Here is a 24,501-nt window from a genome sequence, read left to right as displayed (position 1 = left end):
TCTCCCCATCGTCCCCTTTCAGGCGGCTGGGCTCCTCGTCCCCCGGCAGATGGCTGCAGCTGCTCCGTTGGGGTGGACGGTAGTGGCGAGAACTCTACTACGGCGTATCCCTCCTCCTTCCCGGGCCTCGGTACCAGTGTAAAGTGATCAATGGAAAGGAGGAGGCGAGAACCGGCTTTTCAATATAAATAATAGTTTTAATGATAAACTTAAAAGACAACATAAACACACACACATGACGGACATGTCCGTAAACGATCTCTCTCTCCCGCACGATCCCCTGCAGTCGACCTTTATCCCAGAGGCAAAATTAGCGTAATACGGGACCGGGTGTATAGGATCACGACCCGGCCCCGCCCTGCCACACAGTGACATCAGTTTTGTGTTTTGCAATAAAGTTGGCTGCTTCAGTATTTCTAGATTATTTTTTCACAAGTTTCTATGGTATACTGAAAAACAATAAGCATTTTATAAGTTTTAAAGGCTTTTATTGGCAACATTCAATAAATGCAAAGAGTCAATATTTACAGTGTTGACCCTTGTTCTTCAAAACCTCTGCAATTTGCGCTGGCATGCTGGATATCAGCTTCTGGGCCAAATCCTGACTTGGTGATCCATTCTTGCCTTATTAATGCTCAGAGTTGATCACAATTTGTGGGCTTCTGCTTGTCCACTCGCCTTTTGAGGATTGACCACAGGTTCTCTATGGGATTAAGATCTGGGGAATTGCCTGGCCACGTATCCAAAATTTTAATGTAATGATCTCCAAGCCACTTCATTATCACTCTTGCCTTGTGACATGGATCTCAATCATGCTGGAAAATCCACGGATCACCAAATTGCTCCTGGATCTTTGGGAGAATTTGTTCTTGCAGGATGTCTTGATACAATTCTTTATTCATGGCAATGTTTTTTTTGGGCATAATTGGATGAAAAGCAATCCACACATGAATGGTCTCGGGCTGCTTCGCTGTTGGCACGACACTGGACTCTTGGTAGTGTTCACCTTTTCTTCTCCGGACTATCGATTTTCCAGATTTCCCAAACAGTCGGAAGGAGGCTTTGCACCAGTCTTCTGCTGTCCAATCCTTGTACTTCCTGCAGAATTTCAGTCTGTCCTTGATGTTTTTCCTGGAGAGAAGTGGCTTCTTTGCTGCCCTTCTTGACACCAGGCCATTTTCCAAAAGTCTTCACCTACTGTGCTTGCAGATGCACTCACACCAACCTGCTGCCAATATTGAGCAAGCTCTGCACTAGTGGTGACATGATTCCGTAGCAGACTCCTCAGGAGGAGACGGTCCTGGCACTTGCTGGACACTCTGGGACATCCTGAAGCCTTCTTCACTGCGTCAGAAATCTCTCCTTGAAGTTCTTGATGATCCGGTAAATGGTTCTTTCAGGTGAAATATTCTTTGCAGTAATTTCCTTGCATGTACGTCCATTTTGATGCAAAGCGATGATGACTGGATGTCTTTCTTTAGCGGTAGCCATTGCTAACAAGAACATAATGATTGGAAGCACTCCTTCATTCCATTTATAGCAATCAGTCTGCTCTTATAATCCAATCAGAATGATGGTGATTTCACCTGACTAGTACTCATTCACACTTTCCCAGGTGCTGCTGATATGATTAGTGAAATTATGTTAGCTGGTCATTTTGTGCCAGGACCAAAAAAACTGTGAAATGTGTTTTTTTTTTTTGTGTGTGTGTGTGTGTTTTTTGTGATAAAGTTTATTTTTTTGACCAATGAAGCTTTTTGCAATTATATAAAATGCATCTGATCACTCTGCACAATAATCTAGAAACAATGTGAATCAACACCACAACAACTGAAGCAGAACATTTTGCGAAACACTACATTTATATCATTGCCAATACTTTTGGCCACGGCTGTATTTTCAGAAGCGCCCTTAGTGATTTTGATCTGGAACAGGGCCAGTAGAGAGGTAAGGCGAGATCTCTGAGGTCTGGTTCAAAGAAAGATTTATCCATAATCACAAATGTATCCTCGACACATCACCTAGAATAAATTTGCCTTTCTATAAGGACATCGTTTTAACGAGAGAGAAAAAGAACACAACAGCTTGAGGACTTTTAGTTTGTTAAGAAGGCTTTTATTGTGATATTTGACGAGAGCGAACAGGAAGTCATTTTTAAAACGTCAGCGAATTTATAATCAGTAAGGATAGTACTGTACTGAAGACATTTTACACCCTTTTTCTACACAGTAAGTAGCTCAACAAATACAATTATAAACAGTGATCCTGACCAAGCAAAAATCCTTGCTATCATGCGTCACATGACACACTAGTTGAACTGCATAGATAGGGAGAAAATACAGAGCATGCATATTCAACAGGCTCTGCGTCTTGTTATTCATTATCATAAACTGTGTTGTCGAAGACTGGTACGTTATACAATGTGAATTGTATGCGCTATTTACTGTGCTAACTAGACAATGTTGAGCAAAAAATTATTTATGTCTTACTGGCATATATTAATGGGTGTGCCAGTTGTGCATTTCATCCAGACTCATTATAATTATGAACTCATTATATAATTTGTTGTCTCAACAGTAGAGTGTTTTTACGATATTGACATCCTGTTGGCCTATCTGTAGTAGTCAGCTGACAAGTCAGAATGTTACACTTCTTACTGTTACTCAGTCTGAGTACTGGGCAGCTTGTGGAAACCTTGCAGGTTTCACAACATTTCTAGGAGTGTCTAGCAACTGGTTAACAAGTTCTTGCAGGAGCACAGATTGAATCTGCTTTGTCTAAACTTTATGCAAACTTTGGATTTGCCAGGAATACTGTTCGAATAGTGGTATTTGTTTCTTGTCTCTGAAGGCACACAGGATGAGTATGAATGACTTTGCTGTTCTCAGCACTGGACGAAAGATGCCCCTTGTGGGACTTGGGACATGGAAGAGTGAACCTGGAAAGGTGAGTATATTTATTGGACCAGCTCGACTGGAATGAGATAATGGGGCGATATTATCGGAGCATACAGTTCTTCAGGACTATTTAATGTTATTCAATAATATAGCAATAATAATAATAAAAACATTTGAATCACTTACTATTTTTGCTTTATGGTGTTTTATGTCTGCCATATGATTAACTTCAGGATTACCTCTAATAAGTGTTAACAAATCCAGGTAAAACAGGCAGTTATTTGGGCATTGCAATCTGGCTATCGGCACATTGACTGTGCTCCCATTTACACAAACGAGCCAGAGATCGGTGAAGCTTTCCAAGAAATGCTGGGGCCTGACAAAGTAAGTCAAGCAAATGGAATATTTATTTGGAATACGCACACCTGTCCACTACAGCCTCTGTCCTCTTTCAGGCTGTCAGGCGAGAGGATGTATTTGTGACCTCCAAACTGTGGAACACTAAACACCACCCAGATGATGTGGAGCCATCTCTGTTAAGAACCTTGAAAGATCTAAACCTGGAGTACCTGGACCTCTACCTCATCCATTGGCCATATGCCTTCCAGTGAGCTCTCATCGCTTTACAAGTCTTTTATAGTCCATGACCTTCTTATCAAGTGCATGGTTTATTGGCAATAAAAACATGTGACACTGCTCATACTTTCCTTGAGGAATGAAGTCAAATATCTTTTTAAAGGAATAGTTCAACCAAACGATAAAATTCTCTCATCATTTTGTCACCCTCACGCCATCCCAGATGTGTATGACTTTCTTTCTTCTGCAGAACACAAATTACATTTTTTTTGTATTTTTTATAATATCTCATCCCTGTAGGTCCATACAATGCAAGTGAATGGTGATCAGAACTTTGAAGCTCCTAAAAACACATAAAGGCAGCATAAATGTAATCCATACGAATCCAGTGGTTAAATCCATGCCTTTAGAAGTGATGTGATAGTTGTGGGTGAGAAACAGATAAATATTTAAGTCCTTTTTGCTACAAATCTCCACCTTTGACCAGCCCTGAATAGTATATGGCGATATGCATGAAGAATGCAATTTGCCAAAAAACAAAACAAGAATGTGGAAATGAAATTAATAGTAAAAAAAGACTTAAATATTGACCAGTTTCTCACCCACACCTATCATATCACTTCTGAAGATATAGATTTAATTACTGGATTTGAATGGTTTACTTTTATGCCGCCTTTATGTGCTTTTTGGAGCTTCCGAGTTCTGTTCCCCATTCACTTGCATTGTATGGACCAACAGAGATGAGATATTCTTCAAATATCTTTGTTCGTGTTCTGCTGAAGAAAGATAGTCAAACACATCTGGAATGGTATGGTGGTGAGTAAATGATGGGACAATTACATTTTTGGGTGAACTATCCCTTAAAACACCTTCTGCCTTTTCTCAGATTACAGTCCAGTCTTTTATTATCTCTTTATTTCAGACGAGGTGATAACTCTTTTCCTAGAAAGGAGGATGGAACCATACTGTATGACAACATAGACTACAAGCAGACATGGGCTGCTATGGAAAAGCTTGTGGGGAAGGGCCTTGTCAGAGCTATTGGTCTCTCTAACTTCAACAGCAGACAGATTGATGACGTCTTATCAATTGCAAACGTCAAACCTACTGTTTTGCAGGTCAGAATCTTTTTGTTTTGTTTATATTTTTAGTGTCACAATTACTATTGTTCATTTTTAGGGTTCAGAATTTTTTTAAACCACCAGTAAGTAACCAACCTAGCAATGTGGCGTCTGGTTTTGCACGGGCAAGCAACACTCAAAATGTATTTCATTGCTGTCATTCATTTTTTTGTGATATCCCTTCAGTTTTTAGAGTACAACTAATGTTTTGCAGGTGGAGTGTCATCCATACCTTGCACAGGTTAAGCTGCTAGCTCACTGCCGGGATAGGGGTTTGGTGATGACTGCCTACAGTCCACTAGGATCTCCTGATCGAACCTGGAAGCATCCAGAGGAGCCTGTACTGTTGGAGGAGCCAGCCATTGCTGCACTAGCTAAGAAGTACAACAAGACTCCTGCACAAATTATCATTAGGTAAATTCTTGTTGTGGCACTAGATGTGTATGGTATTTCTTTACTGATTGATACATTGAATTGATTTGCTGGTATTTTTCACAGATGGCAAACTCAGCGAGGAGTAGTGACTATCCCAAAGAGCATTACAGAGTCTCGGATTAAAGAGAATATTGAGGTTTCTGCATGTTGATTTGTCTTTCAATTTCATTCACTTCATATAGTGTTTATGACAATGTATTGTAGCAAGGCAGTGTATTTACTGTCCTCATTTACAGGTGTTTGATTTCACTCTTGAACCTGAGGAACTTAGTGAAGTGACAGCATTAAAAAGAGGCTGGCGTTACATTGTGCCATCAATAACTGTAAGTTTACACCATCGACCATAGCACAAAAATGTATATAACAAAGAAGTTACCTTAAAAGTAACTAAAGAAGTTGAAGCTGCTTTCTGAGTTCTAGTAGCATTTTTATGCATTTAGAGTGTGCCAAATGTGTTCCGAATTAAATGTTATCAGCACTTTAAATGCATTCCACATAATAGTTAGTAATCTAGCTAACATAGTAGTAGTAGCAGTAATGTTTTGTTTATTTGCTTTTTGCATTATTTTATATAAGCCAGTTGTTGTATGTTTACTTTTCATAGGTTGATGGTAAGTCTGTACCCAGGGATGCAGGACATCCTCACTACCCTTTTAATGACCCCTATTAATTCATAATTGTGCAAAATGATGTGCCTTGAAAGATGTTGATTCACACATCTGTATAATTACAAATACAATAAAAACATTTTATTACAGATTAAAACATGGTCTTTTGTTTTTGTCTTGCATGTGTCTGCTATTACATCCCTCCGATATAAATAAAAGTTTACAGTGTATTCTATAAAACACATTTTCTATATTCAGATTAGTGCTCTAGTTATACATTTTCTTTGGCAGATTCTTACCATTTTACATCTGTTCCCCCCAGCTTTCAACAGTTGGTTATATATTTACTTTTATCATTAGGCTGATGTTGCTGTGATAAAAGCACAGGTTGCATGAACTCTAAATATTATGTGGAAACAACACCAAATCAATTGACCAAATCAATATTTTAGCATTGCACACAGAATTCTGAGTACACATTATACATAGGCTGCAGTATTGTATAGGATTGACTACTCTGTATTGTGTTCACAACTATGTATCACTTGGACCAAAATATGTGAAGTATTTCAGATCCCAGATATGTATGACTTTCTTCTGCAGAATATTTCAGCTCTGTATGTCCATACAATGCAAGTGAATGGGTGCCAAAATGTTGATGCTCCAAAAAGCAAATAAAGGCATCATAAAAGTATTCTATACGACTCCAGTGATTTAATCCATATTTTCAGAAGTAATATGATAGGTGTAGGAGAGAAACATCAATATTATGTCCTTTTTTGCTTGAAATTCGTCTCCCTGCCCATTAGGGGGGGGCGATATGCGTTAATAATGTAAATCGCCAAAATCACAATGAAAAGAATGTAAAATGATCTGTTTCTCACCCACACCTACAATATCAAATCTGAATATATTGATTTAACCAGTGGAGTCTTAAGAATTATGAGTTTTGGAGCGTCAAAATTTTGGCACCCATTCACTTGTATTTTATGGACCTACAGAGCTGAAATATTCTTCTAAAAAATCTTCATTTGAGTTCAGCAGATGAAAGAAAGTCATACACATCTGGGATGGCATGAAGGTGAGTAAATGATGAGAGAATTTAAATTTTTGTGTGAACTATTCCTTTAAACATGTAAACGAGTAAAAATGTTTTCTCTTCAACTTAAAAGTGCGCATTATCTCCTCATTAAAAAAGTTTAACTCCTGAAGACATGAATTGCAATTTATGTATAAAATCATGAGAACTCACATTAACATGAAGACTCCAGTCATATCAATAAACTTATAAGAGCTGTTTTATTCTACGTGGAAAGGGTTAGAGGGTCATGTTAGAATCACATGATCAGCCCAATACTTCTCGCTTAATCTCAGTAACCGTCCTGTTATTTGAAACTTTCACTCATTGATTAAAGTAATCATGGCTGACTGTGAATACTAAATTTCTACAGTTGCATCTGAAACTGAAAACTACTGATTTTAAATTATGCTCCATCCAAGCCGCTAGGCGTCAATGTAAATCTAATGGCTTTGTACTTTTAGTGAAGCTCAGTGCACTGTCCATTTGTTTCTTCTTTTTTTTTTTTATTGACAAGAAAAAACATACAAAACTCTCGTAGGGGAGAAATAAGAAATATACATCAATATGAACAATACAATTATTGTCGGTGTAAATGAAAGAAAAGCGTCCCCTACACAATACTGAACAACAAAAAGCAAACAACAAGGGGGTATTAGTTAAAAAAAAACAACAACAACAAAAAAACAAGTCAAGAGCAAAAGTGTAGAGGAAAAAAATTAAAATATAAAAATAAAAAACATCCTTTAGGCGTAGCATACAAGGGGATATTTATCAAAACAACAATTGTCTGGATATATCACTACACATCTTTCTTGCAATTTTACTAGACTGTACACTTTTCAGTGAGGAAAAATATAATTTAAAATCATTCTTAAACCATGAAAAAGAAGGCTTTGAATATCTTCACTTACTACAATGAATATGATATTTACCCATGAGAACAATCATTTTAACCAAATCAGATAGGGATGAATCTACATTATCCATATAAAAGAGAATGTGTGATAAGTCACACGTCGGGATGTCATCAATCTTAAATGACAGCCAATTATGTAAATCAGACCAGAAGCTTTTGGCCATAGGACATAAAAAGAACAAGTGTTCGAGAGTCTCATCAGCTGCCTCACAAAAAAACACAGGGATCTACTTCAAATGTGTACCTTTTTTTAAGAATGTCAGCTATTGGATATATTTTATAAATTATTTTAAAGTGAGTCTCTTTGACTTTTGGGGAGATGGGCCATTTGCTGAATTTGAAATGTGGTTTATCTATGGACAAGGCATTCATATTTGGAACTTGTACACACAAGCTCTATTATAATCCAAAAACATTCTAGATTTCAAAAAATCATTAATACATTTGTTATTACATTTAATGTCATATAAATTACATTAATTAATTACTAGATTTGGTAAGGTTGGTGAAAATCTTGTTCTCGCATACATCAGTGTGTTTTGGATTAACTGTAATAATGGCAACAATAATGGCTTTACACATCTTATTATATTCTCTATAAGTGCAGTTAAGATTATACTTGAGCAAACTGGCAATATGTTCCAAGAAGTTACCATTATCATCTAATATATCATTCACAAACACAATACCCTTCTCATGCCAATCACTTTTAAACAATGATTTCCTATTAATTGAAATTACCCTGTTATTCCATAGGGTGGATCCATGTGGAGAAAAGTTGTGGGTAAATATCATTTTACAGTATTGGAGAAGTTGTTTGTGGAAATTTTATAATTTAATAGGAATCTTAGTTACCTCAAAATCACATTTTAAAAGAAATTCAAGCCCACCTATTTTATTAAATAGAGATCTAGGTGAATCCACATAGAGTAAGGTTGTGCTAAGTATGATTTCAACCATTTAATCTTAAATGCCCCAAACATTGATTCAAAGTCCAAGGCATTGATACCACCCTTAGCATACTCTTTAACTGGCTGTGATTTCCTAATATAATGCGTTTTATTTTTCCAAAGGAACTGGAAAATAATTGAGTTGTTTTTTTTTAAACATTATTAGCAGAGACATATAGGGAGTGACATAGATATATTACTTTGGAAATACCTTCTGTTTTAGATAGCGTAACTCTGCCACAAATGGTGAGGTCTCTGCTTAGCCAGCGACTAAGTGATTTTTTCATATCTATTAAACGGTTAGAAAAATTTATATCTTCCCTTCTGATAGCATTTTTAGATAAAACTATTCCTAGATACTTCACTTCAAATTTAACCTTGATTGAAGCTATACTGGATTCATTAGATGAATGAACAGGAAGTAACTCACATTTTTTTAATATTAAGGGTTAATCCTGATGATTTAGAAAAAATTTAAATCGTACTAAGGGCAACATCCACCATAAATGTATTCTTTAAAAAAATTACTGTGTCATCAGAAAATTTACTAATTTTAAATTCCTTATTGAAGATTGAGATACCATTCAAAATTGGGTTGTTAATTATGAGCATGATAAGTGACTGGGTGGCTAAAATAAACAATTTAGGAGAAATCGGGCATCCTTGTCTAAGACCATGTAGTACATCAAATCTAGGGGTTAAACCAGGATTTAGGGACACAGAACTATATGTCAGTATAAAACATCTTAATTACGCTGTCCATTTTTACTGGCGCAGTGATTGCCAAGGGAAGAGTTTTATATATTCATGAGGAAAGTTGATTGGACGGATCAGTAATTTTCATAAAGAAATCACTACCTGGTTGGTCGGAGAAACTATAATCTAACCCAGAGCCATACAGAGAGAGAGTTGCGACAACTCCATTGACCCCAATGGAACGTTTTTTTTTTTTTTTTTTTTACAGCAATGGCGGCTCGTGGAGCCTCTCAATAGTTCCCGGAAGTAGCAACAAACACATGCCGCACCGTAGAGATGAAGCAGAACAAACTCTCTAAAATCGGTGGCTTGAATTTTCTGTTATTATGCAATTATAATATTAGCAAAATCCCAATCAAACTGTCCAATTTTCATAAACACATGCTTTTGGCTTGGTCTCTCTTATTTAAACATAACTTCTCACCTCATCGTTATTACATTTGGAATAATAAAGACATTCTCTACAAAAACAAGTCTTTATTTTTTGAAAACTGGTACAGGAATAATATTGTACTTGTTGGCCAACTCTATGACACAAGTGGCGGACTGTACAGTTATTCAGATTTCTTGCGGAAATTTAAAATTCTTGTTTCAGTCAAAGAATATGCAATTGTCTTTGATGCAATTCCTTCTGGTATCAGAATGCTGATGGGAGGCATTGATTTCCCATGGCTACTGATTCACAATATGGATTTATCTGATACTGCTGTGGGGAGTTTATGCTTTTCTGCGGTGCACCAGATGAAAAATAAAACTATTAGGACTTTATACCAGAGGGATATTGTTACTATTCCTTATATAATCCCATATTGGAACAGGATAATAGAGAATGTCCCTTGGAAAAACGTTTGGTCTTTGCCTTTCAAATATATGCTTACTAATAAAGTGAGAGAAGTTACGTTTAAATTAATTCACAGATTCTACCCAGTAAAGTGTGTGCTTAAGTGGTAAGATATTGAATCTGAATGCTCTTTCTGTAAAAGGTCAGATGAAGATATTTGCCATTTATTTTGGAAATGTTCGTACACAGAAAAATTCTGGTCAGATGTCCTTGAATTTATCCAAACCTTTTTCGTTACGGATTTCTCATTTTGCTTTAAAGATGTTTTCTTTGGTGTGTTCGACCTCAAGACGGACAAGGAAGGAAAGTATTTCATTATTAATCTTTTATTTCTACTCGCTAAATATCACATCCATAAATGTAAGTTCAGGGGCTCTAAACCCTTCTTTCCTTTGTTTGAGAGTGAAGTCAATGAATACTTGGACTCAATAAGATATTCAAAGAACTGTAAAGCTCTGAAGACTGTGCAGATATATTCAAATCTTGTGACATCACGTGACTGAATGAAATTGGAACTTATAACTGTAAGTGATGCTATGAATTGGACTGCTTGTTGATTAGCTCATGGACTTTGCAGACCTCCTGGATATGATTTATTTATGTATGTACTTTATTTATTTTTGTATAGTTTATTTATGTATGTACTTTATTTATTTATGTATAGTTTATTTATGTATGTATTTGTATGTGTTTGTAACTGCAATTGCTGTCAAGAAATAAAAAAAAAAAAAAAAAAATGAAGCACAACAAACCGTTTGCGACGCACTATGCAATGACAACATGAAAGAAAGGACACATACAAAATGCTTGGCATGCTATTTAATTTATTAGAAATGTATTCATGAATTTCTGTAAATAGTTATTGCATTTATTTGAATAAAAATACAAATAAAAGTAATACCGTAATATATTATTACAATTTAAAATAACTGTTTAAATGTAATTTACTCCTGTGATGCCAAGCTGAATTTTCAGCCTCATTACTTTTGAACGGCAGTTTATATACAAGTATGCTTAAGTTGTTTTAAAGCTGAATATATTGTGTATATGAATAAGTATTGTAAGAATTATACATTAGATATATAATATTTATAATACATAAATAATTATATTACTATATATAGAATTGTAAGAATTGTAAACAATAAGCTTAATTTCACTAAATTTTACATTTACGTAACTGCTGCTAATAGTTAATAGTTCATTGACCCATTGTGCTGTGCGAGCTGGAAATCACCGGTCACCAGCCTCTCTCTGTACTATCTGAAAAGTCATAAATATGACATTAGTTACCATGAGATTAGTGAAAACAATGAACATGAGGTAACATAAAAAGGCAACAGAAACCCTAGCCTGAAATAAGTTGAGGCAAATAACGGTAAGCGAACACTAATCCTCAAATATTAGCTGATTTGATCTTTAAAAAAACAACATACTCATGATACATACATATATCGGTGTGTTACATAAATATATAAAATAAATGCATTTATTAACTACAAATTACCAGAAATCGCAGTTCTGTCACTCTACTCTAACAGTTTAAAATGCCCGCCAAAGCACTTCCTGGAACTATCTGAAGTCTACGTGAATCACGTGACGATCAAGCATTTAGAACTTCCGTTGTCGCAACTCTCTCTCTATATGGCTCTGATCTAACCCTACCCCTATCCAATCAGGTAGCGCTTTCCTCATAAATATGAAGACTTCTATCCCTGTCATCACGTCCAAGAATATGGTTACTTGCCCTTTAAATGTATTCTCCCGCGTTTTGTAATAGGGTCGTAGTTCAACGGAAGTACGGGTCGTATCCGTATTTAAAGGCGCCAACAAAGCCTAATTCAGGAGCAGCTTTATAAACCTGACATCTTTTTGTGTGCTGCGGCATACAGCAGTCAATACAGAATTACTTTATTTGCCAACACTAAAATGCCAGAGGAAACAGCAGCTGCTTCAACTACTGAAAGGTACAATTGTTTTTTCAAGTTTATTACCGTCGCAACCCTGAGGAAGTAAACTGATAAGTTATTAAAACTGAACATAAGATGTTTTGGCTGAATACATTTGATAACAAAGGTTCCGTTGCAGCTTGTAAAGAAAATGTCTCGCGCTCGGTTCATCTCTGTTCTCCCGCTCACCGACATCACCACTACTACATGCGACGATATGGCATCACCGTTGATGCCTGGCGCAGAGTTATGTTTGGCTGCGTTCAATTGGCGGGAGAACGTTTAATATGAACGCATAGTTGTTTCTATCTTATAAATGAGAATTCCTGCTTCGCAGACGCAGTCAGGAATGGCGTGTCAATGAGCTTGGCGGTGAATTGAAATAGCTGCAACTGTCTGGCGCGCTGATGTCGGGCTAAATTAGAAGTTCAAAAAGGTGGCACAAGTAACCAAAATAACACCAATCGTCTTGCTACTGCCTGTCACATATATTTTTTTAATATTAACTGCGTTACGTTTGTCTTATCCAGTCACGCGCAGCATAAAATTGTGTCAATATTTTTTAAACCCACATTTGTCTCCGTAGTATGGAGGAGAAACCTTGCTCGTCAAGTGCCCCAGACAGGTGTGTATCTAGACCTTTACTGTATTTAACTGGCCAAGTTTAACTTTATTTTCACGTCCCTTTTTTTTTTTTTTTTTTTTTAATGGTAAAGTCTTTACATCTTTCAGTTCCAATGTAATTGAGGAAGCAAAGAAGCTGATTGGCACAGGCAACCGGCACTTGGTGATGGGTGATGTTGTGTCTGCAGTCAGTGTGTTCCAGGAGGCTTGTGCCACGTTGTGAGTAATGGAAGAAAATTTAGTCATGTGAATTATGACAGTTTAATGTGTCATTCAGTTTCAGGATACCTCCTGTAAAAAGTGATTGTGCTAGTTAATTATTCTTATGCAAATCATTTTCGATTTGACTTAATTCATATTCAGTTATTTGATGTATATTAGTTGTACATTCCCGATTTTTATTTTTCCTTAAGAGCTGAAAAGTATGGAGACACTGCTGATGAGTGTGGGGAAGCTTTTTTCTTGTGTGGGAAGGCCCTTCTGGAGCTTGCCAGGTATCAGGATTAAGGTTTGAATGCTCTTAAGAGAAATTGTTATAGCTTTCTTGAATCAGAATTAAAAAAAATTTACTCTTAGGATGGAGAATACAGTGCTTGGTAATGCTTTGGAGGGAGTCCCAGAAGAGTCCTCTGAAGAGGGAGATAAACCGAACGATTCCCAGATTGAGAGTGCAGACAACTTGGATGGTTTGTATTTTGAGGTTTTGTGCATATGTTGGCAATGTGTTTCTCTTCCATGAGATTTGGCATCACACCTGCAACTGAATATTTCACACAAACCACCAAATTAACTTACAATCAGTCACTGCACTGTGAGTAGCTGTGTAGTGGCTGAAAGTATTTATGAAAAAGGCAAATATTTTATTTTGTTAGCCCAGTTAGAGGGGACTCTTGCTGTAACCCACACATTTCCTCCCCCCTATTTCCATTGCAATGCAGAGAAAACCAGAGATGAGCTTCGGGTGCAGGTTTATGATGCTATGTCAGCGGACAAAGCCAGTTCAGAGGTAGAGAAAGTGTGGGAAGGTGAGCAGGAAGTTGAAGACCAGGACAAGAAGGTTAATGCACCAAAGGAAGATAATTCAGTATTGCCTAAAACTGAGGAGAAACCTGCTGAAAATGGGAACACATCTGATGAAAATGTGGAGAAACCAGCTGAAAATGAGAACAAACCTGCAGAAAAAGGAACTCCTGCTGTAAGTGAGGTCAAGAAGTCGAACAGTGTAGCTGAAGGAGCTTCCGAGAAGAATGTCATCGTGTCGGATGGATTAACTGACAAGGCTGAGAAAGATAAGAGCACGGATGAGCAAAATGAGACTGATGAACCTATGGAAGAGGGTGGAGGTATTGGACTGCTGTCGGTCTGGGGAGCACGATAGATTAAATATTGCATTTGGGTCAAATTATACTCACCTGGTGAACGCATTTCTACATGCAAGCTGATTCGTGGGGTCCACACACAGCGCTTTTTATTTTAAGCAACAATGTCACTGTGGTGTCTGTTTGCATGTTGGGTGAATATCGGTTAACTTGAGAAATGTCTTTGCAGTTTCTGATGATGATGATGATGATGAAGCTGAGGATGATTCAAAGGATAAGGTTTGTAATGTGACCTTGGTGCTTTTTTTTAAAAAAAAAGCACCAAGGTCAAAAAACTTGCAAGTGTAGTCTGTATTAAATCATTTGTATCTCCTTTGTACAATTTTCAAGCATTTTTCTTTAGTAAAACCGTGATCTGACAAAATGGGAGTTGCAAAATATTTTTTATATTCTTTAAATCCATATCATCCAATAATAATTCCTATTGGCGCATCCCTGGTGTTCCTATATTTGTAATTGTTTGCTTTTATAGGAGAGTGAGGAGGAAGTTGGAAACCTGCAGTTGGCCTGGGAGATGCTGGAGGTTGCCAAGGTTATTTATAAAAGGTATGGCCATTCTCTGTACCTTAAGTGCTTTAGAATGTGGATGAGAGAATTTATTTGTTTATTTTGGTTGTAGAAAAGATGACAAGGAAGATCAGCTAATGGCTGCACAGATCTACCTGAAACTTGGAGAAGTTGGTGCTGAATCAGGTGTGTATGTGAAATGTCTGCCAAGAATTTAATTTTCTTTTTTTTAAAGCGTTTTTCACCAAATACTTATTTATTTTTCCTCTCCCTCATGTTCCAAACCTGAAACCGTAGGGCTGAAACTACAGGTGAAACTCGAAAAATTAGAATATCGTGGAAAAGTTCATTAATTTCAGTAATTCAACTTAAAAGGTGAAACTAATATATTATATAGACTCATTACAAGCAAAGTAAGATATTTCAAGCCTTTATTTGATATAATTTTGATGATTATGGCTTACAGCTTATGAAAACCCCAAATTCAGAATCTCAGAAAATTAGAATATTACATGAAATCAATAAAAAAAAAAAAGGATTTTAAATACAGAAGTGTCGGCCCTCTGAAAAGTATAATCATGCATATGTACTCAGTACTTGGTTTTGGCCCCTTTTGCATTAATTACTGCCTCAATGTGGCATGGATGCTATCAGCCTGTGGCACTGCTGAGGTGTTATGGAAGACCTTAGATTCTCTATGGGGTTCAGGTCAGGTGAGTTTGCTGGCCAATCAAGCACAGTAATACCATGGTCATTGAACCAGGTTTTGGTACTTTTGGCAGTGTGGGCAGGTGCCAAGTCCTGCTGGAAAATGAAGTCAGCATCTCCATAAAGCTTGTCTGCTGAAGGAAGCATGAAGTGCTCTAAAATGTCCCGGTAGACGGCTGCGTTGACTCTGGACTTAATAAAGCACAGTGGACCAACACCAGCCGATGACATGGCTCCCCAAACCAACACAGACTGTGGAAACTTCACACTGGACTTCAAGCATCTTGGATTGTGTGCCTCTCCATTCTTCCTCCAGACTCTGGGACCTTGGTTTCCAAATGAGATGCAAAATTTGCTCTCATCAGAAAAGAGGACTTTGGACCACTGAGCAACAGACCAGTTCTTTTTTTCTTTAGCCCAGGTAAGACGTTTGACATTTGAAGCCCATGTCCAGGACCCGTCTGTGTGTGGTGGCTCTTGATGCAGTAACTCCAGCCTCAGTCCACTCCTTGTGAAGCTCCCCCACACATTTGAATGGCCTTTTCCTGACAATCCTCTCCAGGCTACGGTCATCCCTGCTGCTTGTGCACCTTTTTCTTCCACACTTTTCCCTTCCACTTAACTTTCTATTAATGTGCTTTGATACAGCACTTTGAGAACATCCAACTTCTTTTGCAATTACCTTTGAGGCTTTCCCTCCTTGTGGAGGGTGTCAATGATGGGTTTTCTGCACAACTGTCAGGTCAGCAGTCTTCCCCATGATTGTGAATTCAACTGAACCAGACTGAGAGACCATTTAAAGGCTCAGGAACCCTTTGCAGGTGTTTAGCTGATTAGAGTGTGACACTTTGAGCCTACAATACTGAACCTTTTCACAATATTCTAATTTTTCGAGTTTCACCTGTATGTCTACATTGTCGACATTTGTCATGGTCGTTTGATCTCATTTATCGTAACATCACATTAAAGTGATGTGTGAACTAAAAATGATGCACGAGCAGCACTGTAGTTCGCGCCTGACTGAGGAGAGTAAGAATTACATCGCTCTCCGTCCAGATGCACTCTAAATTTTCCAAACCGCTTCAGGTGATTTAGATCGCAAGCATGGGGGGAATTATAAGGGGGTAAATACAGAAGCACTCGTTGTGGAATAATTTGATTCTTACGCATTACATCTTTAATGCATTATAGCTTAAGTTCAAATAATATGGAAGCAGTTTATGTAAGCGATTGAAGCTGATGCACATTGTCACTGGGACGCTCATTCCTTGAGCACTCGCGTTTAATGCAGCTAGATTATAACGTGACTGCGCACAACTTATTGAATCATAATACAGTATGTGTCACAAATTTTTCTTTGTGAACAGAATTTACAATATGCAGCTTTATTAATAGGTGAGGTGTGTGGGTGTTTTTTTTGAGACCTTTACCTGAAGCAGCATAAGATTTTTAGAGAATGGATCTTGAATAAAATTATATTTTGTCTTTATTTCACTCGCAGAAGCATAAAGTGAGAATGCACTTGTATACAAAATACACTTTCATTTAAGATTCATTCGCTTAAAGCAAGTCTAAATATCTTATACGTTGCATCTGAAGTAAATGTATCTTAAGGATATTTTTTTTTTTTTTTTTTAATGGGAAAAACCTGTCCAGAACCTTTTAGGTTGTTTGCAGTGAATTTCATTATTGAATTGAAGTGTTTTCCCTTTTAATTCAGTGAATGTTATTTTTAAAAGATTAGTTTTGTCCTATTTGTTGGTAAGCACATTTTATACAACCTTTAAATTGGGCACAAGCTGAATCTGTTAAGAGCTAATGATTGATCGTTGCAATAGTCGAGTCATTAGATTAACAATTATTTTGATCAAATCAACAGTTGCAGGCCTAGTGTTCTAATGAGGGGGGGGGGGGGGTCGTATGGATCATTGACTGGTTGAGGATTTCCTTAAGCACTATAATGTCTGACACCACAAGCTGATGAGAAATTGGATGCTCCTTAGAATTACTAATTGATTACACTGGTCTTTTGTAGGTAACTACAGTCAGGCTTTAGAGGACTTCAATGAGTGCTTAGCCCTGCAGCTGAAGCACCTTCCCTCTTCTAGTCGTCTTTTGGCTGAGACCCATTACCAGTTGGGCACAACTTACGGTTACACAGCCCAGTATAGCCAAGCCATCGAGCACTTCTCCAACTCTATCAAAGTCATCGAGAGCCGTCTCGGTAGGAAAACTAGCACAATGGACCTTTTGCCTGTGTCACAGGCTTGAACGTAATGCATACTCATTGAAACTCTTTTGAACCTCAAGCATTCCTTGGAACTAGCTGTATTGGCTGAATTAATGGGGAAATGGGCTTATTTGTTAACTAAACCGCATTAACACCAAACTTCCAGAAGATTGCGACTTTCATTCTGATCATTACCTCTGCCACTAGTTGTTTGTGTGGTTGTTAAACGGATTGGTGTCATGAACACCTTGACTTGGAAATATCCACATCTGTTTCCCTCAGCTATGCTTCAGGAGGTGATAGACAAGGCTGAGGGTGAAGAGGCAGCACAGGAGGAGAAGAGCGAACTAGAAGAGTTGAAACGGTTACTACCAGAAATTACTGAGAAGATCGAAGATTCTAAGGAGAGCCAGAGGACAGCAGCTACAGCATCTGAGGCCATCCATCAGACCATTGTAACTTGCTTTATCCACTTTGACAATGCGTATAGTTGTTTTAACAGAAATCGAAGCTACAGTGGTAATGTGGTATAGTTGAAGTGATCCCTTTTGTTTTACAGGCAGGAGCCTCTACTTCATCTGCTTTCCCATCTGAAAGTGCTGGGCCATCTTCAAATGGAGCTAGTCAGGTTAGTCAATGCTTTGTGTAATCTCTAATCTTAAAACCATTGAGCTTTAAGAAACTTCAATCTCTTGCCAATAGTATTGTTCACTACTTATTCCTCTGGTTTTATTTCAGATTGTGGTGAGGCCAGCTGATGGTGCTGCATCCTCAAAATCTGCATCTGACATTTCTCACCTTGTCCGCAAGAAGGTCAGTATCCAGGCACTTGAATATGAAATCACCTTTGTAGCAGAGGTGGAAAAACTAGCATGCTTTCTCTATTTTGCAATGTTAAACATTCAACCCTTGCGGTGCATGAGTGAAAGCCTGCCCCTGTACCTTATAGGATGTCTGCATTGCTACATGCTCTTAGCTGATGTGAATTCATGTGGGTTCATATGCTCAATTTTCAAGCTAGTGTAGATTTAAGTTTTTGGTGCTTCTGTGCTGATTGTGCCTCCCATGAGTGTCTTTGGTTTATTATAGTTGTGGCATGGTGTTGTGAAGTGGCCATGTGTGCTTGATTTAGTTGCTTGGAGTGTAGGTTTTGAGATAAAAATAAAGTTCGTGTTGTGTCCTGCTTTGTTCTTGCACAGAGGAAACCAGATGAGGAGAGTCCAAAAATGGACAGTGATGCTAAAAAGACTAAACAGGAGACCTCAGTTAATCGCAGCGGTGACTCTGCCCACAACGGCAATGGAGTCCAGCAGAAAATGGAACAGGAGGCGAGTTGATGGGCTTGATAGACTGTTTTAACTAATAGGGTCAGCGGAAAGTCTTCAGGGTTCAGAAAAGCTAGATGCATCTTTACTAACATTACTGCACATTTTCTGACAAGGCCTTTAACTTCAGGATTGTCTGACTGAGCTTGAGTTTGGAGTATCTATTGTGTTTGTATGAATTTAACATTTTTGCCTAGCATCTACAGTATCTGGTACCCAACCTTGCTCCTATCCAAGCAGTTTGATTTCTTGATTCCCCCCCCGCCCCCCCATCTTGTAAAGTGTTTAGGGATTCATATCCAGTAATGGCAAGTTTTGGGAACCCTGTTTTAACATTTTTTTTATTTATAATTTCAGCCAGCAAATTCTTCCTCTGTGGAAACCTCTACATGATTGGCCTCTCTTGACTGACCACTTACCTTCCAACCAGCAGAGCATGCATGCCTCAAAGCATTTTTGTTTTGTAAATAAAACCAGTTTTCTTTGTCCAATTTTTGTATAATTGTATCTTTCAATAAAGAATATTTGCATAAGTGAACAACTGTGGGTTTTATTATAATATATAACTTAAAGTTCTGGGTTCAATGTAAGTTGCACCTTTATCACCAGTATCTGTGGCATGCTGTCAATTTACCACATCCCTCAGTTTGTAAACACGAATTATTTTTTCATTAGATGTCTATGGAGAAAATAATTCTGTTGGGTGTAAAGGACATGGAGGTTTTTTTTTTTTTTTTGACAGGATGGTTCACCCAAATTAATTCTCCATTCTTTTACTTTCCCTCATGCCGTCCCGTATGTGTATGTGTGTGTGTGTGTGTGTGTGTGTGTGTGTGTGTGTGTGTGTGTGTGTGTGTGTGTGTGTGTGTGTGTGTGTGTGTGTGTGTGTGTGTGTGTGTGTGTGTGTGTGTGTGTGTGTGTGTGTGTGTGTGTGTGTGTGTGTGTGTGTGTGTGTGTGTGTGTGTGTGTGTGTATTTTAGGTGGATTTGTGCCACCTACTGGTTGGGGCTGGTTAAAGGCCATTTATAGAAAAAGTACTTTCTGTAAATGGAGCGGTCTCTCACCCATACCTTTTTTTTATTTTTATATACAGTAGTTCCAGAAGATATGGATTTAACCCCTTTTTTTTTTTTTTTTGTCCAACTTCTAGTTACCATTCAATTGCATTGTACTCTATGGACCAACAGAGCGGAGATATTCTATAAATCTTAATATGAAAAGTCATACACATCTGGCATGAGGGCAAGTAAATGAGAATTTTCATGTTTTTGTATCTTTAATACTTTGTGTAGCATTAGAGCTCAATCTGCGCATTCTATCACGTGGCTCGTTGTGCATTGCGTTGGAGACTCGCAGCATGTGGAGGCTCATTCTACTCCACGATCCACTAATCGCGACCATGAGATTACCACATGTGACACTACCCTCCCTAGCAACCGGGCCAATTTGGTTGCTTAGGAGACCTACTGGATTCACTCAGCACGCCATGGATTCAAACTCTCGACTCCAGGGGTGGTAGTCAGTGTAAATACTTGCCGAGCTACCCAGGCCCCCCTGGTTTTTTGAGGTTTTAATATACTGTATAAATTTAAGGCCAAATTATTTGGCCAGTAATTTCAAATTAGTTGTGAGACTGGTAGTATTTACCTTAAAGCATTAAATTGCTTCCACAAATGGAAAAAAAACCTTGATCAATGGGTGAAAAAAAAAATATTTACAAAAGGACAATGATTGTATTTATTTTAAAGACATACATAAAATTCTACACAGAGATGTGGATGTATTTAAAGGAGTAAATAAGTCTGTCATCCCTTGAATTGCAATTTAAGTTAGTTTGCAAAACATGCACAATTATAAGAGGAATGCATTGGTTAACTTAGAGGTTCACCTACCATTGTCCTCTAATTTGACACCTCCAAAATAGGATGGTCCACATGATGTGACCGGGGGGTGATGAGTATAATGGATTGGATGAGGGTTGTAATGTTGTGTGATATGGTTTGTGTGTTTGAGACCACCTGAAAAATACATTTGAGGCTCTAAGCTCAACAAAAACAAGTATGCCTCCCATGAGTAAAAATAAATAAATATATATATATATATCTTTAGACTTGATCTTTTTTGTAGTTGAATTGGCTGGTATGCTTGGGATCAATCTTTGCAAGGGTCTGTACATCTCCATCACAAGAATTTACTAACCAAAGACAAAGTTCCATGTTACCCAGCTGAGAAGAAACATTTCATTTGATAATGTGAATTTGAAGATTCCAAATGTCTAGCAACATACACAAAGCAACTCGAAGCTTTCCAGCTCATAGTACTTGATGAACATACCTCAGGAACAGAATTAATCTGAGATGGACTCAAGGATGCCTGAACAGGGAGAGAGCATAATGGAACCCTCCAGTGACCACTGAATACTTGGTTGTACTGGTCAAAGTGTTCAAGCATTGCCCAGCCTTGAGACATAAATCCCTCAATTTCATGGTTGTATGAATCCAGACATTCAGAAGCCTGGAACCCCACAACCAAAGAGAGGTATGGAGATTGCTATATTCTGTATGAAGCACAAGTTCAAATATAATTCATAAGAAAGAAGTTACCAAATATTTCTGACAGAACATTTTGTGCTTTCATGTCAGAACTAAACTACCTTGGCACAGGCTGTTTAACAGCCAGTATGGCATAGTTGCCAGGACTCCTGGTTGATGGGTAGCACAGTGCCCCTCTTGGTTGGCATTGCACAGGTGGCATGGAAGTGGTCTGTCCCAACTTCTGCCCTTTGCTATAAAAACCTGCCATCAAACACACTGATCTCAGTGTAGCTTCTATACCCATCACCAGGTCATAGAAGATCACAGCCCTGTATACACAGTGATTCAGACAATAGCTAGATATTACTGTGTTGTGCACAGTAATAGGCATTAAATGTAAAAGAAAAAAGTAAATTCAAGACACTGAGAATGAGAAGACAAGAGGTGAGAATTTGTCTTACACTGGATCATAAGGTGCAGGACCAAATGCACCATACAAAACATATGTAATTCTTTGTCAGTCTATCGACTCACCAGTGCCAGAGCAGGGTGTAAGGATCAGAGAGGGCCCAGGATGAAGAGGTGGAGGCGGTAGCCTTCTTTCTCTCCCCCTTTCTATTTCTCTCCTTAGAAAGGCTATCTCAGCCAGGAGATTAACCATGTGATGTATGTGGTCCTTCTGGATATCATGAAGCCCAGAGCCAATGATTACAAAGAACAGAATCCACTTGAGGAGCTAGAAAGTAAATGCCAGTGTTTATCATGGCCCACAAGACGGAACAACATCATTATCAAGCTTTTTCCACCAAGTTGGTCAATCCTACAATTACGTCTTTGCAAGTCAAATGTATTTATCATGCGATTCTCAAGATGTTGGATTTGAGAAGAATATATGAAGATACGGTGTTCCCCTTTGTGTTTCTCCCTGGCCAGCTGGATTCTGAAGATTTCCTCTTGAAGTCTCTGGTTCTCCTGCTCCACAGCAAGAATCTCAGGGTTTTGCACCCTTTTAGGAGACTTCATCCCTGGGACAGAAGTGAGAAATGACTCTGGGGCTTGAAATAATAGGCATATCGCTATATAAAATATTACATATGTTGTGTTTTAGATACTAGTTCCCAGCACTGGATTATGATGTGCTGGTGGCCCTACAAGGCTTCTTAACACGTTAACCAGCAAGACTCCCATGCTGAACCAAACCAGCACTAACTCGAATAAACCAAATTGGACCAGCATGAAAATTCATGCTGGTCTAATCTGATCATTTCAGTAGGAATAAAAGTACAACACCTATACTACCCACTTCTTTCTTTCTGCTTCAAGGTCATGCGTATGGACCAGAACCTTAATTCTAGTTTGCTGTAGATTATGGTGGGCAACTCACATTGTGACAGTGCCAGAGCTAAAATGCAGTCTTTGGTGGGGCATTGGGGGGCAACCTTAATAATTTTGCACCAGTCCAGGGGCAGAGTGCACCTTGACTATTTCGCTGTCAGTCAGGGCGGGGGCATCAGAAGTTTCTGGGGAGGCTTGAGGCAAATCTAGGGGGCCATGCCTAGGACCCAATTTTGAGAAGGATTTGTGACCGGGACATGGTGGCTGAAGGTCAAGTTCACCCTTGAGAGTATCTTGATGCATCCAAATAATAAAGCTTCTTTTTTTAATCTGTCTTTATTTGCTGTAACCCTTCCTTCATTGTTACCAGCACAAAATCATTATATAACTATTATAAAGATTTTAGATTGGCTAAATAGCTTTTTGACCATTAACCAAAAGCTATGAAGTCAGTCTACATCTCCACAGCTCAGCAAAACTCCCAGTTTATTGCATCCATGAGGCCATTGAGTGTTCAGCTTGTGATAGTAAAGACCAACCATATCTGGGCAGAGAGGGGGCCATCCACAGAGATGATGTCAACATGTTGTGGTGCTTGCTTAAGCAAATATTGGTATTGTTCATACAAAGGTTTTTAAGATCCATTTGTGCAATGTGGCCATAAAAGAAAACTCAAATTGTGTGGCTTATTAAAGGAATATCCCAGATTCTAAGCAAGTTAAACTCAATCGACAGCATAAGGTTTATTACCACAAAAAAAAAAATACAAAAAAAATCAGGCACTTACTGTACAATGTAAATGAATGGGGCCAATTTCTGAACATTACAATACTCACTTTTTCAAAACAATAGACACTAGACATAAACAGTATGCTTGTAAACATGATTTTAGTGTGATAAAATCACTTATTGACCTTTTCTGTGTAAAGTTATAGCCAATTGTACAACTTTGTTACCATGATGTAATGTCAACAAACCCTAAAGCCATAAAATTACTGTAAAAATGTCAATTTAAACACCTTTACAGCTCAAATAATACACAAGTTTTAACAGAAGTATTAATTTAAGTGCTTTTATAAAATGATAAGCTTCACATTTCTGCCTTTAAACCCTCCAAAAATTAGCCACATTCACTTATATTGTAAGTCTCACTGTACACTCTATTTTTATTCTATTTTTGGAGGGACGAGTCAAAATAAAGTTTTGTGGTAATCAACATTATGCCACAAATGCTGTCAAATAAACTTAGCAATTGTATTGAACCCGGAATATTCCTTTAAGGCTTGCTATTACTTTTCTGAGCATTCAGACATTATTTCTTTGTTTATTTTTGCATGATGGACAATATAACGAATCGAATAAATTTACATTGAAGGAACCAGGAGGGATGCAAGTTATATTTTGAGACTAGAATTTCAGAGACTTGGCTCTTTTCACTTGAGCCAGTAATTTAAACCTATTAACTCCAAAGAACACCACAGCAACCACTCAGAACTCTTTGTAGTTTTCCTTTGTAGCCTATATGAATCAAATCCTAATGGCAACCCTATGGAAGATGACATCTTATTTGGCTGTGACACAACACCCACTGCTCAAGACCCAACTTATATACAAATATAATTGTTTATGTTACCTTGCATCATTCGTCCTCGAGTGTGAATTAATGTGCTATTGGTAGGTAACGAGAGTTACAAAATCCCACAGACATCATTGTAATGTCTGAACCTGT

The 24,501-nt window shown here is 37.9% G+C and overlaps 2 protein-coding genes and 1 pseudogene across 7 annotated transcripts; 2 read left to right on the top strand and 1 right to left on the bottom strand.

Annotated features, from left to right (window-relative positions):
• Window positions 1–2,134: 2,134 nt before the first annotated feature.
• akr1a1b (aldo-keto reductase family 1, member A1b (aldehyde reductase)) lies at window positions 2,135–5,784 on the top strand. 2 transcript variants are annotated; one of them, XM_052140887.1, is made up of 9 exons: window positions 2,135–2,228; window positions 2,851–2,946; window positions 3,162–3,281; window positions 3,353–3,504; window positions 4,396–4,591; window positions 4,809–5,008; window positions 5,093–5,165; window positions 5,266–5,352; window positions 5,634–5,784. In XM_052140887.1, the coding sequence occupies exons 2-9, from the start codon at window positions 2,860–2,862 to the stop codon at window positions 5,697–5,699; spliced, it is 981 nt and encodes a 326-aa protein (XP_051996847.1). In that variant the 5' UTR covers window positions 2,135–2,228; window positions 2,851–2,859; the 3' UTR covers window positions 5,700–5,784. The 2 variants fall into 2 exon arrangements, with proteins under 2 accessions (XP_051996847.1, XP_051996846.1); XM_052140886.1 differs by lacking the exon at window positions 2,135–2,228 and adding an exon at window positions 2,312–2,408.
• Window positions 5,785–11,851: 6,067 nt separating this feature from the next.
• On the top strand, window positions 11,852–19,435 carry nasp (nuclear autoantigenic sperm protein (histone-binding)). 5 transcript variants are annotated; one of them, XM_052140876.1, is made up of 15 exons: window positions 11,854–12,148; window positions 12,717–12,755; window positions 12,863–12,973; window positions 13,168–13,248; window positions 13,331–13,440; window positions 13,693–14,097; window positions 14,303–14,352; window positions 14,606–14,679; window positions 14,753–14,826; window positions 17,384–17,572; window positions 17,861–18,033; window positions 18,138–18,206; window positions 18,317–18,391; window positions 18,778–18,906; window positions 19,261–19,435. In XM_052140876.1, the coding sequence occupies exons 1-15, from the start codon at window positions 12,111–12,113 to the stop codon at window positions 19,294–19,296; spliced, it is 1,653 nt and encodes a 550-aa protein (XP_051996836.1). In that variant the 5' UTR covers window positions 11,854–12,110; the 3' UTR covers window positions 19,297–19,435. The 5 variants fall into 5 exon arrangements, with proteins under 5 accessions (XP_051996838.1, XP_051996837.1, XP_051996836.1 ...); XM_052140879.1 differs by having other exon boundaries at window positions 11,855–12,148; window positions 12,847–12,973; XM_052140878.1 differs by lacking the exon at window positions 18,778–18,906 and having other exon boundaries at window positions 11,852–12,148.
• A 1,573-nt stretch (window positions 19,436–21,008) lies between these two features.
• LOC127653751 (coiled-coil domain-containing protein 17-like) lies at window positions 21,009–22,460 on the bottom strand (annotated as a pseudogene).
• Window positions 22,461–24,501: the final 2,041 nt, after the last annotated feature.

The sequence above is a fragment of the Xyrauchen texanus genome, chromosome 13 (genome assembly GCF_025860055.1).
Source record: "Xyrauchen texanus isolate HMW12.3.18 chromosome 13, RBS_HiC_50CHRs, whole genome shotgun sequence".
NCBI lineage: Eukaryota > Metazoa > Chordata > Actinopteri > Cypriniformes > Catostomidae > Xyrauchen > Xyrauchen texanus.
This window is presented reverse-complemented; position numbering and strand designations above follow the sequence as displayed.

What these genes read in the sequence shown, in the direction of transcription:
- akr1a1b (XM_052140886.1), top strand. Translation starts at nt 2,346, where the DNA reads ATGCATATTCAACAGGCTCTGCGTCTTGTTATTCATTATCATAAACTG. An exon ending in CATTGGCCATATGCCTTCCA is followed by an intron (nt 3,505 to 4,395) that starts GTGAGCTCTCAT and finishes TCTTTATTTCAG; the next exon opens with ACGAGGTGATAACTCTTTTC. An exon ending in CCTGCACAAATTATCATTAG is followed by an intron (nt 5,009 to 5,092) that starts GTAAATTCTTGT and finishes TATTTTTCACAG; the next exon opens with ATGGCAAACTCAGCGAGGAG.
- nasp (XM_052140876.1), top strand. Translation starts at nt 12,111, where the DNA reads ATGCCAGAGGAAACAGCAGCTGCTTCAACTACTGAAAG. An exon ending in CAGGAGGCTTGTGCCACGTT is followed by an intron (nt 12,974 to 13,167) that starts GTGAGTAATGGA and finishes TTTTTCCTTAAG; the next exon opens with AGCTGAAAAGTATGGAGACA. An exon ending in GCCAAGGTTATTTATAAAAG is followed by an intron (nt 14,680 to 14,752) that starts GTATGGCCATTC and finishes TTTTGGTTGTAG; the next exon opens with AAAAGATGACAAGGAAGATC.